At 36.7% G+C, this 21,524-nt stretch overlaps 5 protein-coding genes and 1 long non-coding RNA gene across 14 annotated transcripts in view; 3 read left to right on the forward strand and 3 right to left on the reverse strand.

The window, feature by feature from the left end:
- Positions 1-61: 61 nt before the first annotated feature.
- LOC137573645 (uncharacterized) lies at positions 62-1,606 on the reverse strand. The gene is made up of 3 exons (XR_011031915.1): positions 1,242-1,606; positions 778-1,156; positions 62-703 (listed from the first exon to the last, which is right to left on the reverse strand). It is a non-coding gene; the product is annotated as an uncharacterized lncRNA (long non-coding RNA).
- A 989-nt stretch (positions 1,607-2,595) lies between these two features.
- On the reverse strand, positions 2,596-9,536 carry mxt (Eukaryotic translation initiation factor mextil). 5 transcript variants are annotated; one of them, XM_068285635.1, is made up of 10 exons: positions 9,405-9,536; positions 7,446-8,059; positions 7,030-7,375; positions 6,879-6,950; positions 6,616-6,676; positions 6,236-6,549; positions 6,096-6,169; positions 5,561-5,978; positions 5,372-5,490; positions 2,596-3,645 (listed from the first exon to the last, which is right to left on the reverse strand). In XM_068285635.1, the coding sequence occupies exons 2-10, from the start codon at positions 7,845-7,847 to the stop codon at positions 3,532-3,534; spliced, it is 1,920 nt and encodes a 639-aa protein (XP_068141736.1). In that variant the 5' UTR covers positions 7,848-8,059; positions 9,405-9,536; the 3' UTR covers positions 2,596-3,531. The 5 variants fall into 5 exon arrangements, with proteins under 5 accessions (XP_068141736.1, XP_068141735.1, XP_068141734.1 ...); XM_068285634.1 differs by having other exon boundaries at positions 6,096-6,549; XM_068285633.1 differs by lacking the exon at positions 2,596-3,645 and having other exon boundaries at positions 3,777-5,490.
- A 155-nt stretch (positions 9,537-9,691) lies between these two features.
- On the forward strand, positions 9,692-11,414 carry LOC137573515 (uncharacterized). The gene has a single exon (XM_068285452.1). It carries the CDS (start codon positions 9,788-9,790, stop codon positions 11,285-11,287), a length of 1,500 nt encoding a protein of 499 aa, XP_068141553.1. The 5' UTR covers positions 9,692-9,787; the 3' UTR covers positions 11,288-11,414.
- A 164-nt stretch (positions 11,415-11,578) lies between these two features.
- Positions 11,579-12,632, reverse strand: mRpS2 (mitochondrial ribosomal protein S2). Its single transcript, XM_068285519.1, has 2 exons — positions 12,529-12,632; positions 11,579-12,466 (listed from the first exon to the last, which is right to left on the reverse strand). The coding sequence occupies exons 1-2, from the start codon at positions 12,551-12,553 to the stop codon at positions 11,664-11,666; spliced, it is 828 nt and encodes a 275-aa protein (XP_068141620.1). The 5' UTR covers positions 12,554-12,632; the 3' UTR covers positions 11,579-11,663.
- A 247-nt stretch (positions 12,633-12,879) lies between these two features.
- Positions 12,880-15,211, forward strand: Mon1 (vacuolar fusion protein MON1 homolog). Its single transcript, XM_068285475.1, has 3 exons — positions 12,880-13,603; positions 13,679-13,830; positions 13,891-15,211. Exons 1-3 carry the CDS (start codon positions 12,972-12,974, stop codon positions 14,730-14,732), a joined length of 1,626 nt encoding a protein of 541 aa, XP_068141576.1. The 5' UTR covers positions 12,880-12,971; the 3' UTR covers positions 14,733-15,211.
- Positions 15,212-16,639: 1,428 nt separating this feature from the next.
- Positions 16,640-21,524, forward strand: part of smog (G-protein coupled receptor 158 smog) — a 37,068-nt gene continuing 32,183 nt past the window's right edge. For 4 of the 5 annotated variants that reach the window (XM_068285616.1, XM_068285618.1, XM_068285619.1 and 1 more), the window contains exon 1: positions 18,962-19,240. The gene's annotated coding sequence lies outside the window, so the exon portion shown is untranslated. Of the gene's footprint in view, positions 16,755-18,961; positions 19,241-21,524 lie in introns of those variants that run through there. The other variant, XM_068285617.1, reaches the window with a different exon arrangement.

Here is a 21,524-nt window from a genome sequence, read left to right on the forward strand (position 1 = left end):
GAAACTTGTGCATACAAAAATAACATCAAATGTTATTTTAAGGTTAATAAAAAAAGGAAAGTTTAATGATTTTGAAATTATTTCTTATTATAGGATAGGAGAGAACAAGTACTTATAATTACACTTTTTACATTAGCCCGTTTTAAAGTCATACATATTAAACATATTTTAATCACGCTTTCCATTGTATTTTGAACATCAACACCATCTAGGCATCGAAAAGCTGAATGATCAAAAATATATAGCAATCATTAAAAGCATGATGTTACACGACAAATTACTTTAGAAGACAATTTTTAAGTCTAGGAAGCTCTAAGCAAAACATATTTTGAATTAATTTTCTTCGTGTTACATTTGTTGTAAATTGTTATTGTGTATGAGTAGCAGACAAATTTTAAAAAGTATCTGTTAAATGAAAAAAATTTTACAACTTCTGTTGTATCGATAAATTTTATATCAAGTATATGAGAGATTCTCAGGGAAAAGAACTTTTAGCTTACTGTAGAGATTACGATCACCCTAAGCTGTTAAATGGGTGTTGTTGATATAGAGGATGATTCAAGTCAATTTATAGAATTATGTTCCTCATGGCGTATAATCGATGGATAAAATTCTTTAATTTTTGACCAATCACTGGGCAATCTCAAAGCAAGCGGACTTTTTGAGAAGTAAGTCAAGTGTTCAGCATCATAAATAAAAGGTGCTGCAATAAAAAATTAAGCAAACTCATGTAATAAATTGCTTAAATTTTACAGTAATTTATTTATTAGGCACTACCAATTTCATCCTCTTTTTCCTCATTCTCACTTGAAGACTTGATCTCAGTCTGAGATTTTTTGCGTAAGAAATGAGTGCGTCGTAAACGGACCACACCATTCTGAGAATCGGAAACCATCTTGGTTATTCCTTCCTCGGTAAAAACTTCATCGTCCTCCTCAACAAGATTGTTGAGTGAAAAAGCATTGTACTTAAATCCGATGTCACTGTCATCTAAGGACAGTGGAGATCCGATCATAAATTGTGGTGGGTTAGATCCAGATAATGGTGTGAGTGGCATTGACACTGAACTCAGTGAAGATGTATCACCAAAAACATCCTCAGTGGAAGCAAACAAATCCGAGTTGGTGAAGTACTCATCCAAAACAAGCTTGGCCATCTTAAGAAATCGAAAATATTGCATAAAATAGATCTACATTCGGATGTAGATGCTCGGGCATCTTAGACCACTAAATGGTACTTACCCTAACTAGCTCAAAGCGATCGCTGGTTACCTTAATCAGATGCTGGCCCACATTCACTGTGCTCTTATATTCACCTAAGGAAGCCTCGGGTGCGGAATGTAAATGCATTGAGGCTCCAAGTGCGCGTGGCTGAAAAACGTCATCCGAATCGTATGAGTTTAATGATAAACAAGAGCCGTCACCACCGCTAGCAGCAGGGACCACAACTTGTGAAGCATTCCGGAGAACGGTATCTCCGATCATTTCTTTGTAATAGGTACGAGAAAATGGAAACGGTGGCATATTTATCAACGAAATCTTATTTTAAGAAAATAAGAAAAATGAACACAGAGCAATAAAAAATGAAGTACAGTTATCCTAGTAAAAAGTGCTGCCAGATCGAACTTTAAAGGGCTACCAGATCTAAGGAGTGAGTTTGCCAACCTTTTAACAAAATATGAACAGATCTTTTATTTTCTGTTATAAATAAATAAATTACCTAGAGTTTTTGGCATACAAATTTTTTTATTTGAGATTTCTTAAGGAACTGGTCTTGGACCATGGTTGGTCCTTGTTAATGTAAAATCAAAAGCGTTGTCGAATTTTTAATATCCGCGCGATCTGAATTCTACAAATATGTATTAAAACAAAAAAGATGGGCACGCTTTTAAATTACATTCAATGGTAAAAAGTTTAGACCTAAGTCACATTTTTTAGCAGAGAAATAAAAGTCTTGTTCCTTTTTTTTTGAACATTGCCGCCCTGTTCAGATACCCATTGCAATACCAGGGCTGGGCTTTAAAGTCAAATCATCCATGAAGTGGTGAATATAATCACATGGCATAAAGTCGCCAAAATGTATGAAAAAGTAGATAGAATTGTTTGGCGCAAATATTTCGAGTCGATCTACATACATACATATGTCCGGTTTTTTTTTTCTTGTGTCTGTTTCTTTGGAGTATCGAGAATGGAAACCACGTTATTTAAAATTTTTAAACACGATCATAATAATAACCAGAGGGTCGGGCCTTACTTTTGTTACTTTTTCCTTACCTATAGCTGTCAAGTGTCTTGGTCGACCGATCTTGATAAAATTTGGCACAGTCATAAATTGCTACATGTTCAACCGAGAAATATAAAATTATATGACAATTAACAACGACAATATATATTGACAATAAATTTCACGGCAATAGCTCATAAAACAACGAAGTTATTTAGAAAAGGCACTGTTTGTGACTGCCGTTTATATGGGAGCTATATGATATAGTGTTCCGATCCGGCTGAATCTGAGATATACAAACTGTGGAGTATATACAAGCCCATATAAAATATTTTTTTGTTTTTATTATTATTTTGAAATAATAAATTAAACTTCTCGTGAGATTTTCAATCTCGATTCCGTTTTTATTTTCACATAATATTTGATATATTACAAAATAAATAAAATAAATAAACTAAAACATAAACAGAAATTCAATTTTGGTTCGTTAAATGTGTTCTTTTGATTTCTTTTCTTTTTGGGATTTGGGGAGAGGGGCTTTTAAAAATTTTTGCTAAAAAAGACTAGAGCAAGAAATTAATACAAGGTTGAAAATAACAAAAACAGAAAATCATGATTTATATAAAAACTAATACAATTAATCGTTGACATTGTGAGAATTTGTTTAACTTGTTGTTGCCTTTCGTTTTTGGTTATTTGTGAGAAGAAGTGAAAGAGGAATAGAGTGATAAAAAGTAAAGTCGTCCTCTATTGAGTTAATAGAAAAATGCATAGAAGCCTTTTTAAAGTAAAGGCCGCTTCGAGCAAATTTAATGATGATTAATTGTTTTTATATATCGTTGGAACTAAAGCTAAGAGCATCGTAAAAAGCTGCAATGGACCTTCGTTGACAATTGCAAAATGTTAGTCGATGTGTTTTATATATATATATATATTTTTTGTTTTTTAAATTAAACGAGATTGCTCCGAGAATCGTTTACGCCAAATTTTTCAAGGTTTTGAACTCGTTTAATCTTTAATTCACAAATTATTTATCTAGCGCGGGATTAGGTGATTTAAAATTGGCATTATGCCTCGAAATGCCGGAAGATTGCATTGGTGTTATAAAGTTTTAGCCCGATAAAATCTATTTGGTCGTTTTAACTATAAAGAAGTGTGAGAAAAGGTATAGTTTAGATTATTTGTGTTTTGTTGTTTGTTGATTTGATTGTTTTATGTTGGCTCTGGAAGCTTTTAACCATTGTCAAACTGGTCATTAAAGAGCTACATGAATTGTTTGGATCTATGTTTAGATTTGTTCATTGTTTGTTATTCATCCAAGTTTTCAGCATCGTCGGCGGCCACAATATTTCGTTTGGTGGCACTTTTGATGCTGGCCAAATATTTATCGGCATCGAAACGTTGACTCTCATCCTGCAGATCCTGGGAGAAACAAACAAATAAAAACGTAGTGAGTAACATATAGAGAAAAATATTGCTAGAGCTATATAAAATGTGAGTCGTGGCTTACCTTATACCAAAAACAATTGTTAACAATGAAAAGTTTTTACAAATGTGTACAATTAGCCGTTTTTATTAGGTGCGTGCTGGTCAGTGAGATTGGTATTGGGATAATGGTAGTATGAGCTTAGTGATATGAAGGATAACCAAAATGCTTTTAATAATGTTTCTTTTTTCTCTTATTATTATTATTATTTATCGAGTATCAATGTGGCGGGGATGGGAGAGAACAAACGCTTATAATTAGATTTGTTACATTAGCCCGTCTTAAAGTCATATTAAACATTAATTACATTGCTGGTTAATCACATGTTTCCATTTGTAATTTTAAGAGCAATGCCCTACAGGCATTCGAAAGGTGTATTAGAAAATAAGAAAACCATCGAATAGTTTTCTGAATAAAGAAGCAGATGAAAATCTTTAAAAATATGACGTTACTACAAATCGCAACATCTGCGTCAGTATGCTTTTCAAGGATGAGGGTTTTCGATTGTTAGTGATATATAATATATGTATCTTTTATATGTAAATGAGTTTCTTATCGTTTGTTTCCTTGTCTTCCTTTTTCTTTCGTTTAAGTCTAGCGAACACTAAATCTGTTTCACAGCCAAAACACAGATTTTGAATTAATTTTGTTGGTGTTACATTTGTAAATTTTGTGTGTGTGTTGTTGGTGTCTAAGACATACTCTAAAAATATAGGCAAAAACTAAAAAGTATATATTGTTATATATGAATATAAATTCTACAAACTTCTGTTGTATTGATTGATTTCATACCAATAATTAACGAGTTTCTTAAGTCAAATGTGTAAGTGATTAATATTTGGTAGGATTGCACAAAAGGAACATAAACTTAATCAGTAAGATTAATGGAACAAAATAGGAGATCATTAAATTTTCACTCTAAACGAAAATATTTCGTTTAAAAAAAGGACCTTAATTAAAAGTTCGATTGTTATTTAACTCTTGGTTGCACTGCAACTCTTTGCTATGATCATAAAACTCATCATTTTCGCAATATCGTTGAAATACATTTTTCATTTGGCGGCAGCCAACGCCAGCTTTAACCGTGCCCGTTGTGGCTGCAGACTCCATGGCATTTGTTATAATTTGTAATTGCTTATTATAAAGGTTACGATCAGATAAAGCTGTTGCCGAATTGGACTTGATCGCAAAGTTATAGCCACTGAAAATGCTGGTGCTATGCGGAGCATTACGGCGCATATCACGATCTCGATCACGATTTTCGCGGTCATAGGTTATTATCTTGCGATCATTTGTGTTGTCGACTGTGACAGTAATACATTTTGATTGCTTGTTAGTTACAAAATTTTCAATAGGATCACGATCTCGTTCACGAGTTTCGCGCTCATATGTGGTGATCTTACGATCTATATTTGTGTTATCCACTGTGACAGTGATAATGTCTGATTGTTTGTTAGTTACAGAATTTACAACGGGACAAGCAAATGACAATAATGTGGTAGAGGTTGTTATAGTAGTATCGCTAGCAGTGGTTGCTTTAGCTGATGAACTAATATTGGGTGCTTGGGTGTTGGTTGTGAAGATGTCTTTACGTTCAGCATTGTCAGCAGATGTTGATGCAGAAGCCCTGCAACCAAGATTCATTTCAGTTTGCTGATTTACCTTATTCCGTATAATCGATGGGTGAGTTTCTATTATTTTCTGCCAATCGTCGGGAAATCCCCAAGAGTGTGGACTTTTCGAGTAATAAATCAAGTGTTCAATATCATACGAGATGCGTGCTGGACAGAGGAAAATCAACGAAAACATAAAAGAGATTGGCTTTAAGTCACTCAAATGTAAATAGCTTACATGCACTTGTCTTCAAAGCACCACCAGATCGATCCTCTTGCTCCTGTTTCTCACGTGCTGCCTTTATTTCGGGTGTAGACTCTTTGCGTGAGAAATGGCTGCGACGCGAACGAGCCAGACCGTTCTGGGAACTTGAAACGGAACTATTTGTTCCTCCTTCGGTAAAAACTTCATCGTCTCCATCCACATTGTTGTTATTGTTTATGGAAGAAGCAGAAGCATAGTTAAGACCTATGCCACTGTCGGCCAATGGCAGTGGATTGCCTATCATAAATTGTGGTGGGCCAGATCCAGGTAATGGTGTAGATGGTGTTGTTACTGGGCTCACCAAAGAAGTGCCATCAAAGGCAGCTCCAGCCTCAATGGAAGCCAAAAACTCCGAGCTACTAAAGTAATCATCCAACACAAGCTTGGCCACCTACAGAGATTAGGAAACAAATCAAATCAATGCAAAAATATTGAATAACATAAAACCACATCCTGTCAGGATTGCTGGTAGAGATTAAGTTGGATTTTTATGTCGCATTTTACTTACCCTAACTAACTCACAGCAATCACCGGTTATCTTAATCAGATGCTGACCCACATTCACTGTGAATTTGTATTCACCTACGGAAGCATCGTTTGTGGAATATGAGTGCATTAATAGCTGTTGATTTGGTCGCAAAACTTTACCAGCTGCCGTTGCCTGGGCTTGGGCCTGAGCCTGCGCTTGTGCGGCTGCTACTGCGGCAACCTGTTGCTGGTGAGACATTTGCTGCACTGCAGCTGAAGCAGTCATAAAATTCTGAGCTGAATTGAAGCTTAAGCGATTTGCAAGATTGCTGCCAGAGCCGGCTCCAGGTGTTCGTGGCTGAACAACATCATCTGAATTGGATGAGTTCAATGATGAGCAAGAGCCGCCACCGCCGCCAGCAGCAGGGACTGGCTCCAAGCGCACTGGTGACGCATTTCGACGAATGGTATCTTCCATCAGTTGCTTGGCATAGCTGCAAAGAAGGCGGAAATGGTTTAAAATTTAACAACAAAATCTTGTTTTATTAAACTAAACTTACTTAATTTTGTCTTCAGCAGGTCCAGTAATTTGTACAAGACGTTCCTTAGCACCAGGATTCACTTCGTGTAGGAATAAGACGATTATTAAAATACATTTTATACAAGTAAGTTAATTTATAGTCAGGTATTAAACAAAAACCAATAAAATTATAAGCCAATTGAAATGAACCAAGAATGCATTGAACCAGTTAGTCAATTTGAACAGATTTAGCGTGCGAAAATGGATGAACGTGATTATTTAAGCCATCATCATTGGTTTTACCTCTTTGAAACGATATTATAGTTTCGCTAAGTTCCTCAATCATGTGCACACGTCGGCCTTTAATGCCCATTACTGAATATTTAAAAGTTTGGAGTCATTATAAAAGATGTGCATTGAATAAAGAAGTTTTTTTTTTTTTTTGTGATTTTACCTTTTCCCGAATCGGCATTACGTATAACCACCTCATCCTTGCAATAAGTTTTTCCAGGAATTTTAGTTGGCTTCGGAAATTTTCCTGAATTGCGTATGACTTCACCTGGTGGCAGCAACATATGCTGCTGATTGGGTGAGCCAACGGCAGCTATGGCCGCTGCTTGGACAGCAGCAGCATTGAAAGCAGCCGCTGCAGCTGCAACGGCGGCGGCGGCAGCTCCGCTTGAAGCACCAACTGCGACATTATTTCCTCCGCCACCGCCGCCGACATTAAATGTGGGGGAGGTGCTAAGAAAACCGCCCTGCTGACCGCCTGCATCATGTGAATATGGTTCAGCGGGTATCTGGGGGCAAAAGGAGAAAAAAACACTGGTAAACTATCTGCAATTTAAGGAAACTAACACACATTCTTACCTCTACATTTGAGACCTGCTGCTTGGCTTTGTAGTAGGCAATTGTATCGTTATCTTCCCAGCTTTTGGCACGTAATTCAATCAATTCCAGCAACTTGAGACGGGTCATTATGTTCAGACGTTCGTCCTGCGAAGCGTTGCGAAACACAACGAATGCCCTATCTAAGGTATCCTTGGAGACTGCCTCCAATTGAGGTCCATGAACACGTAGATTATGTAATAGCAATGTTATCGACTCGGTGGTTGTATTGCACGATTGCAGACCAACTGTGACATTATCTATCAACTGAATCAGCTCCTCAATTACCATGTAGCTGTTCTTTAGCGAAGACCTTGTCTGAGACTTTAACGGACGCGGTGTCTCAATAGTTTTAACAACGCGTCCCAGATGTGCGTGTGCCATGGTAAATCAATGTGCTACAATGTGGTCGGAGCGAAGTTATTCCTGGGAATTTTGTGGTCTGGCCTGTATTTTTTTGATTTGGTTCGATGGATGATGTCTGCTGCTGCTGATGATGATATCGAAAGTTCTTTGTTCGTTCGTTAAGAAATTTGTTGGAAAGTAAAATACGTTTGCGGAAATAAATCGTAGAAGCGTTTTTTCTGCACCTCCCCCTGAAAATGCAAAAAATAAATAAATAAAAAATTTCAGTTTCTTTGAAATACCAACTTTAATTAGCTGTATAATGGATCTATATTGTAAAGCCACCAAAAGTGCGTTTATTCAAGATGATGATTGATAAATATCCAAAGGGCACAAGGCATGCTACAACCGAATGTTGATTATGAATGAAATATGGGCTAGTAAATCAAGCAATCACTGGAATCTGCTCTAAAATAAGAAATTATGCTGTGATAAACTTTTGCACTTAAGAGCTGATTGTGGTAATGGCCATGCATTTTCACCAATCAAATTTAAAGAGTTTGTTGGCCTAGTCAGTGTTGGGTTTGGTCGGGAAACCCTATGTCAAATGGCCCAGTTTGTGTTTACATTTGGTTGTCTTTGTTCTTATTGTTGTTGTTGCTTAGCAATCTCGTTACTTTCTGGTTGTCCCATCAAATTGCGACTCAACTTTTGACTTGGCCTAAGATTTCGAAATGCTCTTTCTTGTTATTTTTTTTTTTGTTGGCCTTAATGATGTTCAACAACTTGCGATAAGAGGCGCAGAGAGCAGCGACTGTTGGGTCTGATAAAATAAGATTTATCTATTAGTTTAGCGATATTTAAACTCGACGATAGAAAAAACAGAGGACTACGATTATACGATTATGTACAAGTTTTTTCCTAATACATTCATAGATAGTGTATGTAGGAATGTACATAAATTTGTTGTGTGTATTTGTATGAATCATAATAAGCAATAATTGCTCAAATCGTTTTGCATAAATGGTGGCACTAAACAATTAATAAAAGTCGTGCGTGGCAAATAGTTGAGGCTTCTTTTTCTCTTATTGTTGTTATATTCTCCAGATCATTTTTCTTCCTTGATATACATACATATGTATATGTATGTATGTATGTAGAATTTACACAATTATTACAACAGTGGAAGCAGAGGCGGCAGCGGCTGAGGTAACCAGCAGCAGATACAACAACAATTTATATCTTCTTGGCCACTTATTGAATTTGAATCATATGTCGAGAATAGCAACAACAAGTATTAAACTTCTGCTGCGGTCGCCTGTCGCTGTACGCAGCGCTGCCAGTGTCAACGGCTCTGCCTCCTTCTCACCATCTTTCTTTCTCTTTCTCCCACTCAATCTTTAACTTTGCGATTTGGGCGTATATGTAGCTTCCCCCATTCATAGTTACTGTTATTTACATATGCGCGTTAAAATTGTTACTTGATATTCTTAAGAATTCGTGCTTCTTGCATCTATCACAGAATTCTAATTGATTTGTGTGCCAAACTTAAGTAATATTTTAGATGGTCACAAACTACGCGTTGATTTTTTTTACATTTACAGATCGGTGCTTCACTGAATACTGATTCGACGCACTAGTAAGGAAAATTCTTTTATTGTTTATGCAGATCTAATGCACTTGAGATTTGCAATTGAATGATCAAATCCGTTTATTTGTTCAAAAAGCTTACCAATAAAAAGAAAAGGCAAAACTGAGAAATGAATTCCTCAGTGTTGTGAAATTTTTAATTTCTTCCGAGCTGACGATAAACTATTATCGGGGCAAAACACCGATAATTTATTGATAAACAGAGCAACACGACGATAACATATCAATGTTAAAATTGCTCTCAAATGATACGTAGGTGCTCGGACTGTTAAATCAGAAAAAAAAATAAAATATACAAAATTTTGTCGAAAAATATAAACCGGAGCTAAATGTCGGAAAATTTAGATGCAAAAGCTGAAAATGGAGGTGGAGATGAAGAAAAAGAAGATGTGAAGCCGACTCCGAGCGGCACTTTGAAGATGTCATTTGCTGATTGGAAGAAATGCAAGGAAGCCTTAAACCCAGATGCCTCTGAAAAGGGTCAGCAGGGGAATTCAAAGGGTGATGGCAAGGGCGGTGGGCGGAAAAATCAGCAGAGAAATGAGAGAAACAATTCAGGTGGAAACTCCGGAGTTGGTGGGAACTCGAGGAATCATCATCAGGATAGGAAAACATTTCATCAACCTTTATGTCGACCGCCACCACTGCCAATTCAATTGCTATCTATGAACATGGGAGGCGGCTTCGGTGGTAATTTTGGGCCGCCATGCGGCCCTCCCATGATGCCGCCAATGAACATGGGCTTGGGCATGGGCCCAGGACCTGGACATGGACCCGGGCGAAGGCAACGCAATCAAAATCATCGACCATTACAGCCACCACCGTTTTGGGAGGATATGATGTCGCCACAACATCGTCCGCCTCCCATACAGCCTCCAATGCCGAAATGTCCAAGTCTGTGGAATCTAGTGCCGAAGGACAAGGATAAGCAAAGAAGTCCCAATGATAAGTATAAGCCCAAAAATAACAATAACAACAAAAAAAAGATGAATAACGATGCTAAGCTAATGCCACCTCCACCACCGCCACCACCTCCTCAGTCATCGTCCTGTTCAACTGGTGGGGGCGATACTTCATCTGTCAGCTCCTCAAATGGTGGTCAACCAGCACAGAAAAAGAAAAAAGCCGGTGGAACTTTCGTGCAAGTCAATGGTCAGTGGGTCCAAAAGCCAGAAGCTCCTTTGCCATTAGAGGAGGCTCCTCCTGGCACCAAAGAGGATCGTCAACGTCAGTGGAAGGAATATCGCCAGGCAATGAAACCGTTCAAGAATCGAGAGTTCCATAATTGGAAGCGGACGGTGCAGCGGCTAAGCAAAATTCCACGAGAGCAACTGGATGAGCAGCAATTGGAACGTCTTCAAAAAGCCGAAGAATACATTGGAGCACACAGGGCCATGTTGACAATTAAGCATGCTGAGCGTTGGGTTCAACAGGGCTCGGGAAGTGAAAATAGTGACTCCGTTGGACAACAGGGACAAGTCTATGTGCGACGACCAGCCAATTCGTCGTCTTTTTGGGATCAGCAAAAACAGGGCTCGCATGGATTTCAACGAGCTACTCCAGCGAAGAAGCAATTTTTCGGCACTGGCCGTGCTATTAAGGGTTCAATTGGTAGCGGTAATGTTTTGGATTCTCCATCTATTGGCCAATATAATCAGAGCGCAAATTACTTTGGACTGGAACCTGGCACGGGATCAACAAATGTGATTCCAGATGGAGCGGGCATGGATGCTGGTGCTGGCACTAGTGCTGCCAGCGGCTTAGCCTCATCATTCTATAGTAACTACAGTTCCAATTTTGTCAAAGGCGATACACTACTGCCTCCCTAGGATAGTTCTCAGACAAATTCGGTGGCCTGGAGCGAAAGTTACACTTAGTTTTTAATACTTTCATATAATTTAATTAATTAATTACATAACTAATGATCACAGTAAATAAAAATATAGGGCACAAGAATCTGCCGCACTAAATTATGACAAAATATAAAAATGAAAGTACTTGTCTTTTCTGGGTTACTTTCGGTGATCATGTAGTAGGAAGTAAAAATTGGAACAGATCATTTCTGTAGCATCGAAATAATGAGACCACATTCGTAAAAATAAGAAATCGAATTTGAAACATTTTCGTTACTAAAACTGTTTGATAATTGTATTTTGCAATATATCAATATTTAACAAAAGTATCCAAAATATTTGAAGCTAAAATCTATTTGGTTTTGCGCTGACGACGAGTGGCCAGCAACTTCTCCTCCAGTGGCGGTAGCCCCAATAATTCACGACGCTTCCGTTTGCCCCGTAAAATAGCTTCTTTGAATAGGTTGCAATATAGTTCTACTGCAGCAGGCGAGTCATCATTTCCTGGCACTGGATAGGTGATCAAATTGGGATTACAATTGCTATCCACAATACCCACAGTCGGTATGGCCATTTTGGCGGCATCCCTGACAGCTGTATGTTGGCTCAGGACATTGTTTTGTGTATTTAGAAAAATGCATAGATCTGGCAACCGGGTAACTGCATCAAATTGCACATTTGCGTTGGTAAAGATGCCGCCTCGCCAGAAGCGTGTGTGCGAAAATTCTCCAGCCTCCAAAGCCTTTTGCTCTACCAAATGAGAGTTGAGCGCGTTGCGATTAAAAAACAATATGATGCCGTCCCGGAAAGCTATGTGAGCGACAAAATTAAGGGCATCGCGAAGATGTGCGGCTGTCTTGTCTAAATCGAAGATTAGATGCCCCAATCGATTGCCATACAAATACGGACGCATTCGGTCATCGAGAGATCCCTCCTTGTGGCCATAGTGTACCCGTGCATTAAACAAGTCACGGACGGTAAAAAGATTGTGAACTTTGAAGTAATCGGGATGTTTTAGAATCTTTTGTTCAATCACTGCTATATCCTCTGGTTCTGAATCCACTGTGACTGCAGGTTCAGCTTCTCTTTCGACTCTGGCCGCATGAGTGGTTTGAAACCGTCGATGCACTCCACACAATTGACTTAACCGGGGCACTATAATAGAAAGAAACATGGATTTAATATCAGTTTTATTTAAATTTTCGTTATTAGCTTACGGGAAATAAACGATTTTCTCAACATTTTGCAGGCGGCTCGTGTTTTCGTAACCTGTAACCACAGCTGTTGATAAACAGTGTTGGTAATGAAAGCGAAATTCACATCAATATTCAGCGCGATGGTACAGTGGGGCTGATTACAATATTATTGAAAAGTCGAACATTTTATATTCAATATTAAATTAGTTTAATCATTTACATCAACTTAAATGGACTAATGCACTATCCAGACAATAGTTCACTAAATTTGTACGATTTATTTGTAATTGTTTAAAGTATTTCATTCAAGTTGCAAGATTGATGCTGCTATCAGCTGATAAATGTGTTTAGTGTTGGACAGCGATTAAAAATTATCAGAACTTGCTAATTGAGTTGTTTGGTTTTCTTTTTGGGTTTATTTTTTGCAATGGTTTCACACTTACAACGAATATAACTCTTGCACCATGGAAATTGAACAGACTTCAGTGAGTGTGGCCACTTCTGATACAAATTCCACCTCAGAGTATCTGGATGCCGAAGGTGAATCCGAAGAGATTCATAGTAACGAAAATGAAAACTTTTACCCAGAGGAGGCGGATCGTGGTGATAATGAAGCTGAGCAGCAGCAACATAGTATTATATTGGAATTGCGAGACGAACTGGGCACAAGGCCTCCAGGAGTTACTCCGGAACCAGCAGATAGCAACAAGGAATTAGCTGCCTCAGTAGAATCACTGGCATTGAGCAGCTCTACGAGTGCCAAGACTGAGGATAGTCAAAGTGTCCACCAGATGCATTTAGAGGACGAGCAGCATGATTATCAGCATGATAGCGTCTGGCGTGGCCAAAAGAAGCATATATTCATATTAAGCGAAGCAGGCAAGCCTATTTATTCCCTACACGGCAACGAGGACAAATTGGTGACACTTTTTGGTGTTATCCAAGCTCTGGTTAGTTTTGTTCAATTGGGCCAAGACGCCATTACCTCAATACACGCGGGGGACATAAAATTTGCCTTCATGCAAAGGAGTTCATTAATTCTCGTGGCAGCTACAAGAACCAATATGAGTGTTCAGCAAATGCAACTGCAACTGAGGTAAGTAGTGGAATTTACCTAACAAATTATTAAGTGAATATATTTTTAATTTAATATTCTTCTATTTATTAATAGTGATGTGTACAATCAAATCCTGTCAACTTTAACGTACTCCCACATGAACAAAATCTTTGAAAAACGCAAGAACTTTGATCTGCGACGTCTTCTCTCTGGCAGTGAGCGACTCATTTTTAATTTGTTAGCCAATGATAGTAGTAATGCAAGGGGTAAGTAGTTAGCAACATAAATCAAGTACATTTCAATTATATCCGTCTCTCCTCTTGCAGTTTCAAATAACATTTTCACATTTCTCACCAATTCCATAAGAGTCTTTCCTCTGACAACTGCCGTTAGGTCTCAGATAGTTTCGGCCATTCAGAGTAATTGCTCAAAAATCAAAAATCTGGTCTTTGCCGTACTGATAGCCCAGAATAAATTGATTGCTTTGGTGCGCATGAAGAAATATTCTATACATCCTGCCGATTTACGTTTAATATTCAATTTAATTGAATGCTCCGAGTCCTTTAAAACATCAGAGAACTGGACTCCAATCTGTTTACCCAAATTCGACATGAATGGCTATTTGCATGCTCATGTCTCATATTTAGCTGATGATTGCCAGGCCTGTCTCTTGCTCTTATCGGTGGATCGTGATGCTTTCTTCACTTTATCGGAGGCAAAGGCAAAAATAACAGAGAAATTGCGAAAGAATAATTGCCTAAAAGCCATCGATGATGAGCTGAAACAGCCATTTAACGCGAAACTCTATCAACAAGTTTTAGGAGTGCCCGAACTTAGGCATTTCCTTTATAAACCCAAAAACACCGCTCAGCTGTTATGTCCTATGCTCAGGCATCCATACAAGGCCATAACAGAGTTTGAACGTCTTGAGGCCATCTATTGCAGTCTTCTGCATCGAATCCATAACAATTGGAGACCGCTTAAACTCATTTACGACGTGAAGGAACAGGAAGTAGTTCTCGCCTGGGCTACTGGCACCTATGAGCTTTACGCTGTATTTGAGCCAGTCGTTGACAAGGCCACCGTGATCAAATATGTGGATAAACTGATTAAATGGATTGAAAAGGAGTACGATGTCTACTTTATACGAAACCATGCAACATTCTGAGCCGCATTTAAGACTTTCCTGAAATAATTAGTGTGAAATGTGTAACTATTTTTACAAAACCTGCTTACTGTTTCATATACCCTTCGAACGATTGATGATATAATGCTATAATAATTATTTTTGTTGTTGTTTTCAAGTTGTCCCTATCACAGCTTTTATATACATACATATATAAATACTGAATGACTTAACCTTATCTATACCAGAAATACTTACACATGTACAATTGTAATTTAATGAATTTAAGTAAAACTCTTTAAAAACAATAGAGAATTCATGTTTTTTATGTAATTGCACTTGGAACAATATGGATAAAACAACAATATAAGACAACTTGTAATGAAATAAGCGATCAAGAATAGAGTTTCAAATGATTAACTTTGATGAATAAATAACAACCATAATTATTAACGAAAGAAAAATATAGTAAAAGTTGTAAATACTTTGCTGAATAAAAGAGGACATACTTAGAACGATTATTTGATATTAGTCGAGCAAAACGTCGTAGTATTATGACTATCATTGTAGAATAGAATTATGACTGCTTATTCACATGAATTTACCACACAATTATTTTCGTTGGGGAAAATTTGAAAAATATATTATGTATAACACTTTTCGGTTTTCTGGAGGCTTGTCGAAAAAATTATGCAATCCCATTTTTGACCATCTTTGTCACAAATTACCAAATGTGCTTACAAACTGGGAGAACGTTAAAACTATTTTAAGTTTTTATGCATATTGTATAAAAATCTGAATTTTTTTGAATATCTCCCAACACATCAGATTTATTAGGAATTCATTAACGTAAAATCACAAAAAAATCACAATTGAACTATAAGGAATCATTAGGGTAATAAAACCCGATGAATCGTTGAGGAATATATAATTAAGGAGTTTTAAATGAATCATTATTGAACCATTGAAGAATTATTATTAAATTGTTAAAAAGTCATCAATCAATCTTTTATGAATTTTAAACGAATCACTTATGAACTGATTTATCATTAATGAATTATTAGGATATCTCGGGGGATCGTGGTAACTTAAAAACGAAAAATTAAGCAATTAATGGAATCTGTAAAGAATGAGTAACTAGGTGTTCATGGATCCTTTATGAATAATTAGTCGAATTAGAAATAAATCCTTGACTAAGTTTAAAAAAAAACGTTTGAAATTATAAATAAATCGTTAAGGAATCATTAAAGATTAATTAGGAAATAGTTAATGATTAATTTAGGAATCTTTATTGAATAACAAATGAATCATTTATGAAACAATAAGGAAATTAATGATAAATCACTAGTGAATTATTAGTGAATCGTTAATGAATGTGTAAAGAATCATTACTAAATTATAAACAAAGCATTATGGAATAAGAAAGGAGTTAATGATAAATCAATCATAAATTAAACAGTTATTAATCATTACTCAACTAAACACGTTGAAAAATCGCCAGTAAAGCATTAAGGAATCCCGTTTTGGAAGTGTTTTTTAGATTGTCTCACTTAAATGAAAGAATTACCCAAAGTCAGATGTTTCTTTTTTGTCTCTAAATACAGATCCTTTTAGAAAATGATGTAAAATAGGACATAAAGTCTAGTCGGAAGAGACTTTCTTTAAGCTAACTGCATGTTAACAGTAATCCAACAATTAAGATGAGGTTGATAAGGAAATACAGATCGAAATAATTTTATTAATAAGACATAAATAATAAGATTTGATTTTAGGTCCTTGATCGTTTGTATTCAACAGTTTCTTATGCTCAACATGTTGTGCGCAATAAAGATAGATGGAGAGAAAGAGAGAGAGAGTCATCCCTTACTCTTGTCGCTAAACTTTTTGGAGAAAAAGCTTTTGTTAACATCCTGGCATAAGAGAAGGTTTAGGTTTTGCCTCAGTTGAGTACAGGATATAGGCGTGAGCGGTATGCACCCTTATACACGATTTACGGCGCACAAAGCAAAAAAAAGTTAAAGTATTAAGAAACAAATAGAAGGAGTGTGCGGTAAAAAGAAAAATGTAATATATCTACACATGCATCCAAGGAACCAGAAATTACCGAAAAAAATAGGAATAGTTTGCCAGTGTGAATTAATAAAATGCCAGAATTTTACCAAAAGTTATGAAATTGGCCTAAAGAGAGTGCGAAGGAAGTGAACGAATTCGTTGGTGTCATTTTTTTCGGGTGCTAAATGCTCTTCGTGTAGCTGACTTTTTTTTTGCGCGCTTTAGGCTCTTGCGGCGTTATTAATACACGTCCTGTAGAAACGCACACACACACAAACATATATACATATATATTTGTATATACGAGACAGTGACAGGAAGAGAGAACGAGTGAGAGAGGTTGAGTCGGAGGCTAAATATGTATTTATCCTTAGTCTACTGCCGGCACTGCTCAACACTAACTAAGTATGTGTTATTGTGCGTGTATGTGCGAATGTGTGTGTGAAAGTCCTGACTCGGCGTCCGTCCCGCTTCGTTAGTTTTGCGCGCGTGTTTGCTGCTCATTCTTCCCCCCCTTAGTGCTTTGATCTAGTGTCTAAATCATTTAATTTATTACTAAATATACATACATACATATGTACATATGTATGCATGTTTGTATATTTTTGTTGGGCATTCTTTCGTTTCATTTCATTTTCTTAGGTTTGTGTTCAACGTATTTACCGTTAATTTGTCGTTTGCCTTTTAAGCCAAATTCAGACTTGTGATTATCAAGGAGCGACAGAAGCAGCAGCAGCAGCAACAACAAAAAAGTCTCTGCCTCTGTCAATGTTTTACCTTTCACCCCACACAAATACACGCATAGCCCTATACAGTCAGTCTCATAAATATTTGTAAATAAAAGAGAGAAAAGACATTTGTTACGATACCGTCAAAATTTATTTCGAATTAAGAAGCACAATTGAATAAAGTTTTTTACTAGTTTTGTCTATAAAATTGGATAGAATTTTCTTATAGTCATGTATATATTAAGTGAGTTCTTGGTCCAAGCTTGCGTATTTAGTTTGTGTGATCCTTTGGGTACAAGATTCCTTTCGTTTTCAAAAAGCAAAGAAGTTTTAGTTTGCTAGATCTTGGCAATGAAAACGCAATTTTTCAAATGCAAAAGTATTTCTAAAGTATGCGTTGTTTTTTAAGTGCACCTTGCGGCGAATACTTATAAGACTGACTGTACGTACTCCTGTGCACAGGAACAGCCACACACACACACACACACACACACACGAAGGCAAGGCCACAGCATGCCTTTTTGTGTATCCTAGAGTTATTTTGAAAGCCTGAAACTGAAGCGCGCGTGTTTTGCGGCAGCAACGAAAAAGCAGACGTAAAAGAAGCAGAAGGAAGCAAACGAAACGAACAAACGAAGGAAGAACACAAAAAAAAAAAAAACGAAAAAAAACAACAAAAAAAGATGGTGCATATAAAAGAAGTGTAGAAATTCTATTTTTGTGTTGAACAAAAAGTTTGCCAGCCCAAAGTTTGCGGTGTTTATGGCTTTTCGGTTAACTGTCTATGTGTGTGTGTTTGTGTGTGTGTGTGTGATGGCGTGAGTTTCTAATAAAGTTTCAAACTGAAAGGCAAATTGGTGAATTTTTAATGATTTCCTAAGAAGAGTACAACAAAATATTACCCATCATATTCCCTATACTAAAAATATCCGTAAAATTGAGTTTTTCAACATTCTTTTTGAAATTGATCATTGTGGACTTTGGAAATTCATTTTAATAAGAATACCACAGAGTAACAGTAAAGCTAATCGTCGAATTTTAGATTTCTATTTCCTTTAAGTGCAGCGCTTCTAGCAGCTGTTTAATTCACAAATGTCAAATGATTGACATACGACGCCATTTGCAAAAGTTATGACATCTTTCGATAGGGTAATTCATTTTAAACCATTTTGGCATATCAAATTTCAGTTTAATAGTAGCATTAAGTTTTTTTTTACAACGATTTAATCTATTTCGTATTTTAATGTGAATTTAATAGTATTTTAAATACGTAACATATTAAAACCAAAAAACTCAAAGGCCAAACTAAAAGCTAAATAATAACCCAATAAAAATACACAAATTTGAAAAGTCGAATAATATAAGATAATTCGAAAGTTTTACAAAAAAAATTTAATCACAACTAAAGAAATGTAAATTGAAAAAGTATCTAACAAATTAAATTTATAAATTTTAACTAAATTTAACATTCTACATGCAACTATTCAAACAGTGAATAACTTAAGTCAAGTTTTTCGGGTTTGTGAGGCAAAGTAACAAACTTTAACCGGAAATTTTCGTATTAATTTTATTTACGCGCTCATAAAAATTTGCATAGAAACCGAACCCAACACCGACACTGACACTAAAACACCGAAAGATAGAAGGAGAAGAAAACAGCAAAACAGCAAATAGGAGCAACAAGGACAACAAGGAACCAAATGGAATCAAAACCATGAAAAAGGCGTAACTAAACTGCTGTGCTCCAACCCAGGCTATATACAACTTTAGGTTAGTGAGTATGCTTGCCCGATATTATCTTTATAACCGACTTTAGCCTTATTGCAATAAATGGGAAAAAATTCCGCTTTCTCTCGCTCTCTGTCTATCCTTCTCTTGAGCTCATTTTTATTTGCTGCGTTTGTTTATCCTTTTTTGCCTTCTGTGTTTTTTTTCTTCTCTCATTTTTTTTGCCGCTGTATCCTGATCAAATAGGCATCATTTGGCCTGGAAGCAAACTCAACAAAAATGAAAGAAAAGGAGCACGGAGAAAGCAAAAAAAAGGTCACATCCCGGCCATAGCAATTTAAACGACAGACAGTTGATGACTGTGTTGACATGAGATGGAATCCGGCAATGGTATCCTCTCTCTCTCTCTCCCTCTCTGGCGCTTTAGCGCTCACCCTTGCTATCTAGTATTAACTCTATTCATCTCCCTCTTTGACTCTTTTCCTCTGTTTCGCTATCAGTTATGCCTGCTGCTGTCCTTGGTATATTAACCCTATTTTTGGCATCAATTAATGACTCTCTGAGAGTCGAAGCATAAAAGCAGTTTATAATGAAATTGAAAATTTCAATATCCTCTCGAGATGTGCCAGATGGATACCCTCATATGGATAGGAGTTTTTTTCTTTTTATGAAATTTGGAAAATTTGCAAATTTCAAAAATAAAGTGCTCAGTGAATACAAAAGTTAGCTTAAGGTGATTTAAATTCGGTATCAGAACTAACTGACCTACATAGACAGGACTCGCTGGGCAGTTCTTCGTTTTCTTCTTGGGCTTAGTGACTTTCGTTGCCTATTTATAGGCGCTGACCACGATGAAAATTGAAAAAATAAATTATGAGTAGATATATTTGTATATTTGCTTTTCGCCGATGACTGACTGACCGACGCGTCGGTAGGTATGTAATAATGAAAAGGAATCGTCATCGTTGGCATGTGGTTGGCCGTTCTGGCCAGGCTAGTACCGGCTCGTTTAACCCCACGTTATGTTCCGGATCCGTTGTCGGTACACCCATCGCACAACCATTACGGATATTGTGGAGAATTTATTGAATTTTTATTGGATTTCTTTTTGACGCCCACACAGACACCTACTTATGCCCTACCGCCAATGCCGCCCATCATCATCACCATCATCGGCAGCTCCTTCTTTGGCTGCTGTGTACACTCGCTAGGCGTGGCATAATTCATTATGTTGACTCACTTATGTACATATGGACATACATACATATGTATATATATGTATGTATATGTATATGTACATATATACCCACCCAACCAACACCCTGACGAGGGATGACAAGCCGCGTGCTTTGCATATTAATATGCATTCCTATGTTGCCTCAATTTATGATTTAAAGAGCTTTCAAATCTTCTACACGAAAAATAACCAAACAAATTTAAATGGAAATTATCACGCTGCAGAGATCAAAACCTTGTCGACATGGCAACCCCTCCAATTGGTTTTAAATTGGGTCCAGCTTACCTGGTGATAAGCCCAAGCGTTAATTTTTCATTTTTTTTTTTATGAGAAAATGTTGTATGTTTATAATGAAAAACCACCCTATCAAACAAGGGGGAATACATGGCTACAATGATTAAGAGGGAAAACTGTTGAGAATGATAAATTAAAGTTGACCCAACAGTTTGAAGAAGTGTCATAAAAGCTGCCCTATGATTTACACGACTTGGTTTGTGGCTAGTTATAATTTATAGCCAATGAATAGTTGCCGAAAGCGAGAAAAGTTGGACAGATTGATTGAGGAACGTTTCTTCTAATACTTACAATTAGCCTCATCCTCGTTGTGAGATTAGTTGAAACGGAAAATAATTCTTAAAGAGATGACTTAGTTGCGCTTAAGAATCAGAAAACTATTTTCAAGTATGTCCAAGTTCTGGAGAACTCTTTCAAACACTCAAACTTTGGAATATTTTGAGTTTTTATTTGTTGACTCAGGGTCGATTTACTTGGATTGATACCAAAAACATCCTATAATTGTTATTGGTTTTATAAGTATAGAATATAGTTGTAAACTATCAACATAACCATATTTTATAAGCACTGGCAATTAAGGCCTTCGGCTTAGACAAAAACTACATCCATACACTAGCCTGGGATTCGAACCCGTTCTATGTCAAGAGTTTATTTGTTTTTTATGGAAGTTTGTACTAATTTGTTTGATCCCAGCCGGAATATTGTTAATCTTTTCATTGCTGACTAATTCATTGATTACAAAACTGTTGACAATTTCCAAAAAGTAATCCAATTATTACTGTTAACAATTAAGCG

The sequence above is a fragment of the Drosophila tropicalis genome, unplaced genomic scaffold (assembly GCF_018151085.1).
Source record: "Drosophila tropicalis isolate 14030-0801.00 unplaced genomic scaffold, ASM1815108v1 contig_413, whole genome shotgun sequence".
Taxonomy (NCBI): domain Eukaryota; kingdom Metazoa; phylum Arthropoda; class Insecta; order Diptera; family Drosophilidae; genus Drosophila; species Drosophila tropicalis.

Coding starts and splice junctions, on each gene's coding strand:
- mxt (XM_068285631.1), bottom strand. CDS start 7,847: ATGGCACACGCACATCTGGGACGCGTTGTTAAAACTATTGAGACACCG. Junction 6,550..6,615: donor CCTGCTGAAGACAAAATTAA/GTAAGTTTAGTT, acceptor CCTTCTTTGCAG/CTATGCCAAGCAACTGATGG. Junction 5,491..5,560: donor TGCTTTGAAGACAAGTGCAT/GTAAGCTATTTA, acceptor TCCTCTGTCCAG/CACGCATCTCGTATGATATT.
- LOC137573515 (XM_068285452.1), top strand. CDS start 9,788: ATGTCGGAAAATTTAGATGCAAAAGCTGAAAATGGAGGTGGAGATGAA.
- mRpS2 (XM_068285519.1), bottom strand. CDS start 12,553: ATGTTGAGAAAATCGTTTATTTCCC. Junction 12,467..12,528: donor GAGAAAATCGTTTATTTCCC/GTAAGCTAATAA, acceptor TTTCTATTATAG/TGCCCCGGTTAAGTCAATTG.
- Mon1 (XM_068285475.1), top strand. CDS start 12,972: ATGGAAATTGAACAGACTTCAGTGAGTGTGGCCACTTCTGATACAAAT. Junction 13,604..13,678: donor CAAATGCAACTGCAACTGAG/GTAAGTAGTGGA, acceptor ATTTATTAATAG/TGATGTGTACAATCAAATCC. Junction 13,831..13,890: donor TGATAGTAGTAATGCAAGGG/GTAAGTAGTTAG, acceptor CTCCTCTTGCAG/TTTCAAATAACATTTTCACA.